General features: G+C 36.7%; 1 protein-coding gene across 1 annotated transcript; it reads left to right on the forward strand.

The window, feature by feature from the left end:
- Positions 1 to 5,135: 5,135 nt before the first annotated feature.
- LOC146135582 (serine hydrolase BPHL-like) lies at positions 5,136 to 9,937 on the forward strand. The gene is made up of 5 exons (XM_083395868.1): positions 5,136 to 5,243; positions 6,164 to 6,330; positions 7,449 to 7,602; positions 7,893 to 8,053; positions 9,805 to 9,937. The coding sequence occupies exons 1-5, from the start codon at positions 5,144 to 5,146 to the stop codon at positions 9,913 to 9,915; spliced, it is 693 nt and encodes a 230-aa protein (XP_083251994.1). The 5' UTR covers positions 5,136 to 5,143; the 3' UTR covers positions 9,916 to 9,937.
- The last annotated feature ends 1,468 nt before the right edge of the window (positions 9,938 to 11,405 follow it).

Consider the following 11,405-nt stretch of genomic DNA (forward strand, 5'->3'; position numbering starts at 1 on the left):
TAATCTGCGTCGTTATTAGTAATTAATGTTAACTAGTAAAAGTTTTCACAACACTGTATATAGGACTCACTTTAAGCATGTTAAAACAACAAAGTAGCCTACCGGTATACGCCTTTTTGTGTTTTTTTGTGTGTGTTTGCAGTTTTTAGGCACTGCTGATGGTGCCGTTTTTGGCGTAATTGCAGTATTTTGTATTTTAATAAAGTTGTTTTAGATGTTTTTTACCCTTTGTGGTTCTTATGAAAAAAGTTTTACGGTCCAGACAGACGGGGCAGCTTTTGCTGATTTGCTGATAACAACTTTCAGTGTTGGGTTTGAGTGGTGGTTTGCTTTCCAACTGTAAATGAATACTTAGCCTCAAATACTTAGCCTGTAAATGAATACTTAGCCTTAAGTTAGCCTCAACTGAATAAATGAATACCCTAATTTGTAAAAACAAATAAGTTACGACAGAGATACCGTTTATGTTAGGCTGACCCGGTAACTAACTTTTGTGTGCAAACTACAGTATCTGGGCGGATTTAAAGGCTGTGAATAGGCTTCTGTTTATGATTTTTTTGTTTGCTTAACAAAATATAGCTGTTATCTCGCCCCGTTTGTTTTGGCCAATCATGCTCGATGGTGATTTACTTTTACTTTTGAAAAGAAAACCGAGTATAGGCTACCGGTATATTAGTTTTGTCGATTTTTGCAATGGGATTTATTCGAATCCGTGAGTTCGGTAGGGAGGTTAAGCTGGTTGCTTATCCGCATTTGTAAATCCAAGTGTGTCGCGCTGTTGAAAAGGCCCTGTCAGAATATCCAGACAAAAACTTCAATTTCAATGTGAATTTGGAGAAAAAAAAGTTGAAGTTTTCTTATCCATTCTCTCTTAGCTTTCACAAGGACATCGACAGGTTCTGGTAAATTACACTGCATAAAAAATATTCAGAATTGTTTTTCCTTCTCTGGTGTAGGCCAGTGGTTCTTTTTTAGTGTCCTTTACTGTTCGATTTTAAAATTGAGTTGCATTTTGTTATGAACATGGTCCAGCCATCCTATAGCATGATGTTCAAGACGCAAGAGCATTAGGCACAAGTTTAAAGGCCCGTTTACACTACAACTGCACTGAGCGGAGCTGAGCTGCACTGGGCATGGAATTATTTTCACTACAGCTGCAGTGAGCTGCGCTGGGCGTAAAAATCGCGACAAAACGTAACGCAGGGGTCGGCAACCTTTCGTACGCAGTGTGCCAGTTTATGAATAATGTCAAAACATTAACAACTTGCGTGCCAAACATTTTTCTATGTTTGGTTTCGCACTGGCAATCAGGGCTGCGGAGTTGGTTAAAAACAACCCGAGTCCGACTCCGGCCAAATATCAGATTTCACCACGTCCCGAGTCCGACTCAGCCTCTGCATTTCACCAATTTACGTAACTAAATTAAGGTGGATATTCCGTAATCCACTCTAGGCTTATGGAAAACATGCCACGAGCATATGCTATTCCACCTTAACAATATACAGTTTGCTGCCTTATCAGTTTCGAAATTTGGTACTGCGCATGCCGCACACGTCGGACTCGGGTAGTTTTACTCGACTCCCGAGTCCGACTCAGCAGCTGTGACTTCTAATTTGCGTATCTTTTTTGAAATATACTTCGATGCTTTTCAGCCGATATCTAGAAGTGTTAACTATCAGTTTCTCTTTTTGTTGGTTTCTCAGTCGCACAAAAACACACGTGCTTACTTTTAATGTAGAACAGTGGTTCTCAACCTTTTTAGCATACGGACCGGTAAAATTTTAAAACATTTTTTGCGAACCGGTGGACCTTCAAAAATTAAAATCAACCCAAATTGTAATTATGACAAAATTATGCAACTTAAAAGCAAATAACGAAAACTTCTATGTAATGAGAAACTTGCTGCTGTCGTTTTGATATCATACGTGTTATACGTGGTTCTATTAAAGTTTTTCACGTACAACTGGTCTTAAAGTTTAGGATTTAAACGAGTTGTAGCCTACTTTTAAATAGTTGGGTATAACACTTGCAGCATTGTGAAGTAGACCGTTAACTCTATGTTACGTCACAATGCTGCAAATTACGGAACTGGCTAAGTTCTAAATTTGATGGACAAGCCGCCTTCAACATCTTACTTTTTGCAATTGAGATATAAATTTGTAATATATTTGGCGGACCGGCAGGAAAGTTGACGCGGACCGGCGGTTGAGAACCACTGTAGAATGCCCTGCTTTAACGTAGTAAACGTTACGCTAAATTTGGGGCATTGTGACGTAATACGAACGGTTAGTGTTAAACAACAAGTACGCCCACAAAAAATAATATTAAATACAACACAGTTAAGTCCCTTATTTGTGACACGAACTGGCAATGTGTGCAACCATTTAGTTAGCGCTAGTGTTAGTAATGTGATAGTAATGTTAATGATGTGGTAGTGATGTAATGGTTGCACTTTCTTAAGGTGATATAACGTGCGCGTTAAATCAATTGGCGTGCCATGCAAAATCATCTTGCGTGCCACAAGTGGCACGCGTGCCAGGGGTTGCCGACCCCTGACGTAACGTTTTTCTATAGCTGCACTGGGCTTGAGTTTAGCAAAGCGTGAAAGTCGCTCCAAAGCGTATTTTTTTCCAGCTGCACGGGGGTGGGGTTTAGCAAAGCGTAACTTTAAGCTAGCTGCAGCTGCTGCACGGGGCTTGAGTTTAGCAAAGCGTGAAACGCTCGCCACAATAGAATTTAAATGCAAATTACGCTTTGCTCAGTTCAGTGCAGCTGTAGTGTAAACGGACCCTTAAGTCGAACCGTTTGACTTTACCGGTTCAGGTTCGGTTCGGGTGCAAGAATTTTTTCGGAATCCGGTTCAGTTCCGGTTTCGGTTCGGAGGAATTTAAAAGTTCCAGTTCAGCTCCGGTTCGAACATCGTTATTTCAAAACCGGTTCATAAAGTTCCGGTTCAGATACAATATAATTTGCGTTAAATCTTAAAATGTGGGTCGATAAATGTAGAGAATAATGTTTGAATTGTAAGTCATTTAATCTAAGTTGCGTGACGTATTAAAAAAACAGCAATTCATTATTGAAATATCTAAAAAATAAAAAATCAACGATTTTTTCACTCAATATTCATATTTTTTTCATAAAATTTCGAATATGGCGTAACTTGACTCTGTACAATAGAAGTTGTGACGTCATGCAGGAGCGAACCGCTTTTATTTACAGGTTCGGGTTCGGTTAAGGTTCAGGTACTTTCAAATTATACGGTTCAGTTCCGGTTCGGCTCCTTAAAATCTAATAAAAACCGGTTCAGGTTCGGAAAAAATTGACCCAAAACCGGTTCATAAAGTTCCGGTTCGGTTACGGTTCGACTCCCTGTTTGAGACATCAACTTTATTGTTGCAAATGGTAATGCAAACAAGCATAAAACGCATCTTCTAGTTCAGTGGTTCTCAACCTTTCTAAACATCGGAGCCAAATTTGAGCAGCTGATTTTAAACAAGATCCGCAAAAATATCAACATTATTAACCTAAAAGCACATCAAAGAAGCCAAAATGTTTCTCTTTCCATTTACTTCCTATTTTCTTCCTAAAGAAGGCAGGCTTTCTTCAAAAGTTGTATTGGCATCGCAGTATGTAATGCAGGGGCGGATCCAGTAATAGGGGGCATGGAAATTTTTAGATTTGACGTCACAAAATTACGTAATCAAACACATAATCTAAAATCCCCTGCTGTTGTTGAGCAATCTCGTGTGCAAACATGCTTCTGATCAATCGTTTTAGTTAGTGAATCCTAATGGAAGCCGCTAAAAAGACGGTTAAGGACCACATGCGGCTTTCGGAGCCGCGATTAAGAACCACTGTTCTAGTTCGTTTCATTTTTAGTAAATGTTTAGCCTACTACCAGTTCGAGAAACCGTTTATAGTTGTCACAGAGCAACGCAAGTCTAGTTAAGTGCAACACAAATAACTGTCGAGCCATTATAGCATTAACAAATATAAACGTAATAAAATATACTGTAATTCATTTTATTTTGAGCATTATTTTACATATCAACCATTTGACAAATATTTCTAATATCAGAGCAGCAGGCAAGACCTTTACACACACTTTATTTAAACCACACATGAAACTTGGAAACGCTCAAATTTTAAGCTATTCACAAGCTAACAACAAAAACGAACCAATTCCTGAATGAGAGTGATGTGTAGGTATTGAAGGAGAAATCGTGGAGTACCACAACGAATCGTAAATCAAACATTATTGAGCCAGGTTAGATCTTTACAAAAACAACATGGACAACGGAATACCATGACACCTCACTTGTGTTCGTTTGTTGGCCTAAAGTTTTGTAGGCTTTTCATGATTGAGCTATTTTACGGTTTGCTGCATTTCAGTAATCTTATGGCATTAACGCTGTTCAGGTTCAACCGAGCTTTTTTGCAATCAATTTTCCCCTTTTTGCTGAAAAACTAAAAAAAAAATCTTTACGAAGCTGTTTATTATATTCATATATATAAAATTTGATACCCTCAAATTAAAGAGCATGTCCACATTTGTATTTAAAAAGTTTATTTATTCGCGTTTGACTTAAATGTTTGAAAACAGTTAACTTAGGAAAAGCTACGCGATTTAGTGCATAATTCGACGGAATCTAAAAATTAAACCATGTTCAAATTGTATTTATTTATATGTATCAGAGTTTGGCATACGCACAAACAACTTTGCTGTTTTTACCTCAACGGGTAAACATTTTTGAGTTCGTGCTGTAGTTCAACTACTACCTGATCTACAATTTCAGTGCGCCCGTCAAACGCTTCACTGATTTCAATTCAAGTGAAAAGCGCGCACAAGGTCGTCAACTCAAGTCTGACCTTGAAAAATCGTGATTGGGCTGGTGTACTATCGGTCTGCTTTTTCGAGCTAAGAAATACAAAGACAAGTTTACTTTGTGAAGCGACTTAGTCAGCTTTCGTTCCGTACAATACTTGGAACGACAAACCTACTTGGCCAAAAACTTTGCTACAACTTTTTTGGTAAGAATAACTACTGCTTTACTTTTATGGACGTATCGCCACTAAGTTTCATAGTATGCTTGGAATATGACCTGTTAAAAATTATGCATGTTACCAATTTAGTTTTTCCAAAATGTCTCGTGGATCCAAGATTCTGGTTAACGGAGTGAATTTGTATTATGAAAAAGTTGGCAAGGGAGATCATGTCTTATTGTTTATGCCTGGTGTATTGGGTAAGTGAACTTCATTATTTTTCAATTAAAACAAACCATGACTTTTATAATATTTGATTTATTGTACGACCATAAGTTTAGTGTTGAAACTATTAACCCGTTGAATGGGAATAAGACATTTTTTAATTTATTGGAGGGGGTGTTTTAATTGTGGTTGGGAGAAGATAAAATAATTGTTAGTGGTAATATGAAATATTTACGAGAGGATTTGCTTTGGATTGAGTGTCAATAATATATTTTATGTTGGATATTTTTTCTGTTGGTCTTGTAAAATTATTTTGGTGGGGCTGGCCTTCTTTTTCTATGGTGAGGAAACTATATTTTTTATTATATAATAAAGGGGGCGGTAGTAAAAAGGATAAAAGGATTAAGAACCACTGGTCTCTATAGTCAGACACTAAAGTAATTATACACAAAAGGTGAAAGGTGTTTTATGTCATAAGATCGGTGTTATAAATATGTTAAACACGAATTGAAAAAGATAATGGCTTGCCACGTTATAAATATAATAAGAAGTGCGATTTTTTGCCCAAAAAAGTTTAAATTTTGTTAAAATTTACACGTTAGGTTAAAATGTGTTAAAATTCTTTCAAGTCAAAATCGAATAAAAAAGCACAGAATCGTTTACAAAATTAATAGAAAACTATAGTCAGCTTTTAGAAATTGTCATCCAGTTAAAATTTTACAAAAAAATGTTAGTTTAAAATTTGTCAAAATTTCAATGTTTTAGGTTTAGGTCATAATTTCTGATTCTTTCCGTCAAAAATTGTCGCCCTAATCATAAACGAATTTAACTACGTCACACCAAGGAAAAGGTGTAAACATTTTCTTTTAAAAGTTACACCCACCCCACCAGCAACCTGCGTTAGACTTTCATCAGGTATTACATTCTTTCATCTATTTTTTTTTGTAACTTATAGGTTGTATAAAAACTGACTTTGAACCCAACCTTAAATTGCTGAATCGGGACAAGTTCTCGGCCGTTGGATTTGATCCCCGAGGTTACGGAAACTCGCGACCACCCGATCGTGATTTTCCACCTAATTACCTAACCCGCGATGCTGATGATGGAGCCGCGTTAATGGAGGTCAGAGTTTGTTTGTAAATTTGTGCATTAGGTTGTGTTGAACCTTTCGAATCAACAACGAATGCATTTAAACTCCACTTCAGTTTCACATCTTTTTTTTAGGGGTCCGCGTCAAAAAAAGTTTATGAACCCTAATGTAGCAAATCAGACGACTGCGTCAGACTATAGACACTATTCGTTACATGGCCGCCGAGTAGGCAGTGTAAGGCAAAATCGTGGTTGTGGTCTGGAAATTAGTCAGGTGTTACAAAGCGCTGTCTCCAAGAATTCGGAGATGCTTGTACAACTCTGGCTTGCCGCCTGATATTAAATTGTCGTTTTTATACCCTGGTATGACCGGAGGTCTTGAGTTCGAACCTCACTGGTTGTTTTTTCTATATCCTGTCCTGCATACATCATTGATCGACATATTCGGTAAGTCGGCGATTGCTTTTCGGTGAGTCTGCGATGGCGAACTAAGGTAAAAAGAGATCTGAAAAAATCATTTTGCATCACTATCATCTTGTCAATTAAACCGAGCGGAGCTGCCGAAGCTTAACACACTGTCGGTAAAAGTGCTGCTTGCGAGTACTATTGCATGTCATAAAAAAGCATTCAAACTTTACACAAAAACAGGAATACAACTTGCACCACGATAGTCAGGCAAAAAAGAAAGACCGCATGTCTCAGAAATCAGAATGTTAGTTCACAACGGCGATTTAACATTAATGGTTAATAATGATTATGATGCAGCCTTGTATACCTTTTCGTACTTGTGTATGGCATGCATATTTTGGTGCATCCTAGGGAAAGAGCACTGGGCTATAAAATCACAGTTTTTAAAGACATATGTGTGTGCAATTGTTCACCTTTCATTGTATAAATTAAAGTTTCGCTTTTTGGGAACATTGCTAGAAATAAGAGCATTCATAACCTAAATTACGCAAGTTGCGCTTTGAATAGTATGAGCCACATATATGGCACCACCTGTAATAGCGCCGTTTGGCTGAATTGATTTCTTTAAACAGATTAATATATAGTAAAAAATCATAATTGAAGTCCGCGCGGCGTGCAAAATTATTTTTTTTTTGGAGCTGCCCCTGTCAATGATTTATTTTTTAATTGTTTGTATTTGTTAGGCTCTCGGCTTTGCTTCTTATTCACTGGTCGGCTGGAGTAATGGTTCAATGTCTGCTTGTATACTTGCTGCAAAGTTCAGTGACAGAGTTCGGAAACTTTTTGTGTGGGGAGGTCGTTCCTACTTAACCGGAGAGGATTTTATTACGTTTCGAAGTGAGTTGCATTTTAGTTGTTATAAAATAATGCAAAGCTTATACACTAAGAAAGTAAACAGCTTATATATGAATATTATTTCTATTTTTATTTTTTGTTATCCCGCAGTGCCAGAAAAATTCTTGATTTAAAGACACTTAAGTTATAGTTGTATAAAGATTTGCTAGCGTAAAAGAAGTTGTCACCATCAAAAATATCTGTAAGATTCAGAGCAAAATATTTACTTTAAAGTCATCGCAGGCTATATGATAAAACACCCTTCAATATTTTTTATGTTTGTGCATATTTAGAACATCGAGACCTTGCATCATTGAGTGACGGTATGAAGCAACCTATGCTTAACATCTATGGAAAAGAGTATTTTGAGAAAACTTGGCATGCCTTTTGCGACCATTATATGAGGTTTGAAGAATATGGAGATAAACATGGACGAATTGATCTTTTTATTAAGGTTGGTTGGTTTAATTAAGCAATGCGAGTATAAATAATTCAAACTTGAATCTAAACTCTACACAAACTTTACCTACTGTTAATCCCCTTAATTGTGAAGTTGCTTGTACTAACAAAAGGTTGCAAGTATTGGCGTATGGTTGTTTCTCGACTCGTTCCCTTCTGATCCTGCATAGCTCAGTTGGTAGAGCGACGGTCCCGGCTTGACCGGAGGTCGTGAGTTCGAACCTCACTGCAGGCTAGTTGTTTTTTTAGCCTGTCCTTCTTGCATCATAGATCGACAGATTCGGCGAGTTCGCGATAGCTTTTCGGTATATTACATAATACGGAAGCCGTAATCGTTGGTTAAAAAGCAGCTTCCGAGGGGCTAGATCACAATTGTTATTAAAACACATATATGAGTGTGTCTTGCATCTATTGATGCGATACTTTTGATCCCCTTCATTATGAAGTTGCTTGTACTAACAGGTGGTGAGTTCTAACCTCATTGCCGGCTAATTGTTTTTCTGACCTGCCCTGTTGGCATCATAGATCGACAGATTCGGTGAGTCTGCGATGGCTTTTCGTTGTACTACTCTACCAAAAAGTTGTTTTTTTTACTTCGCAAACAATCAATTAACATATAGTTAGCAATAAATGTATTACAGTATTTTTTCAATGAAGCATATGTACACACATATGTGTGTTCACAACTTGAGTCTAGCCCTTCTGAAGCTGCTTTTTGACCAACGATTACGGCTTACATATCACAGTACACTGAAAGCTATTTCAGTATAGTATAGAATTTTTTAGTATTTTTTTAGTGCTCTACTAGGAACTCTAACAATGAGACCAAAATTAGAATAACATACTAGTGGGAACAAACCACATAATACCAAAATAGGACTATTACCTAATAGTTGGAACAATTAAGATTTAAACTGAATCAGAGGTACCTAAATGGCTAGAAGCAGATTTAGACAGCCTAAAGCAAAAATAAATGATTGACATTTTGAAAAGTTGCTGAATGTTTTAGAGTCTAAGTTCTAAGTTATACGACTTGTTTTTACTACGGTGTCGCTTTTAATATTTTAAAACCGTATACCATTCAACATTTTCATCGATCTCCGGTCTTCAGAGCTATTCGTCTCGCGATCGCCAGTCCTTATAGAGCAGGCCTGGGCAATTATTTTTAACCGCGGGCCGCATGAGAAACTTAAAATGCTGTGGCGGGCCAGGTCAAAAATAAGATCTGAAATACACGCAATATGACGTCATACTCTGACGGGATAAAACAAATAAGCTAACGAACTTGTTATTACGTTTGTAGTTGTGCTAAAATTGGAATTTAAGTTTAATTTAAAGAGGACGTCGCGCGAAAACAAGTTATTGCGATGAGTTACGGGCTTTTTCAACAAGTTTAGGTCTTATTTCGTCGTAGATATTACACCGTATTTTTAATTTTGTAGTCGTTGGAAAGGGTATTTGCTTAGATATTTGTGCTTTATATGTCTTGTTGTGTGTTTCCACCAAACGTTGTATTATACAAGTATACTAAAAAGAGGCAAGTTTTTTAAAGAACTCCCTGTCTACGATTCCGTTTTAAGTTTTTAAAGGGTTTAACTATGCGTTGTCTCAAAAACTTGCATCAGCTAATTGGTTAAACAGTGCCCGTTTATTGTAAAAATAAATATTGCCCCTTTCAGTGGTATAATCTAATTATTCGTATAACCCTAGCTTCGTCATGGTAACTACTCAGTTTCTGTGTTTCAGCTTCTGCCAGATATCAAAGCGGAAACGCTCATTTTGCATGGAAGAAAAGATCTATTTGTTCAGTTATTTCAAGCTGAGTATCTCCACAAAAACATAAAAAACTCGAAGTAATTGCACAAAATTGATAACAGGAATCCATACTTACCCATTTTTTTTATTTATTTTATTAATTTCGTTTAACATACAAGCTTTCAAATGTGGTTAAAAATACTAAGATACATAATAGACTGTAAAAGCTATAGGCTACTTTTGATCGATTTTCATCAACTTAAAAAATACACTTTATAACAAAATTAAAAACATACTGATCGGAAAAGCTTTTGTTTAACCGGTTTGTTTACATTACTTTTAGATTGGAAATTTGGGATGACGGAAGGCACAACCTGCACCTTCGTTATCCTGAAAGATTTAACAAACTCCTTGAAGATTTTTTTACGTTCTCTTCCAAAATTTAAAAAATGCAGCAAAATACTTTAATTCTTCTCAAGTCATGTTTGGTGTAATTTAGGACTGAGTTGTTTTAAATGGCCTATGGAATATATAATGTCGGGGCTAGATTGGTGACTACTTTAATTATAAAAAGTTTTATCCACTATTCAGGCTTGACAGTGACAAACAGAACATTTGTTCATACCTGTTTCGAAATTGATGTGCTGTAGTGATCTATTTTTTAGTGGTTTTGTTATGCACCAAGCTTGACATTTGCATAAGGTCAGGCAGATAAATTACACCTTACGTTCCGCTATTTGTGAAATTGATTCCAAACCTACGACCCTTGAAACTTGTTTTGTGCGATCCTTGCAATGCCGCTAGCCGTATTTTGAAAGACCTGGTCCATATCAGTGGTTCTTTGCAATTCATCAATCGCCTCCACCCCTTTTTATTATAGTTCTATATCTTGTATACGTTCTTCAGATGTTAGTTATACCCTAAGTGCTCTTGTGTCCGTTGATTACAAATTAGAGGTGTTTTGTAAATAGACCGTAATTTCAAAGGCATTTCTTTGTAGTTCCCAACGCATGGGACAGATCTATATTGCGTTTGTTAGGTAAAACTTTTAATTTGAATGTAGATCTTTTAATTTGAATGACGAAATGACGCAATTAGCTCCCTAAAAAGTTAACACGTTGCTCGATAATGGTAGCCAATATGTTAACCAAAGTGAATTCTAATAAACGCGTCTGTGAAATTTGCGCAAACCGCAAAATTCATATATTTTTCTTCTTATTTTTCGAATGTGTTACTCACAATATAATAAACAAATTACAAACCAAAAGTGTGTTGAAAAAAACTATAGCAAAATTCAAAATTATAGCGGACAGCTAATGACTAGATCAGTGCTCCGCAACCGGTGTGCCGCGAGACCATGCCAGGTGTGCCGCGACGTTCCCGGAGAAGTTTACTTGCGTTTATAAGAGTACTTTTTACAGTAGAATTAACACGAAAACGGTACATCAAGGCAGGAATTTTGGCCTTATGCAATATTCCAGGTGTAACTTTTGTTTTAAGAACTTTTCTCAATTATAAAAGTTTTGTAAAATCTGTGTTGTAGGTTCAATCGCCGTAAGTCGATTTTCTAAACTCTTTTTTACTTACTCAAC

The sequence above is a fragment of the Ascidiella aspersa genome, chromosome 8 (genome assembly GCF_963924565.1).
Source record: "Ascidiella aspersa chromosome 8, kaAscAspe10.2, whole genome shotgun sequence".
Taxonomy (NCBI): Eukaryota; Metazoa; Chordata; class Ascidiacea; order Phlebobranchia; family Ascidiidae; genus Ascidiella; species Ascidiella aspersa.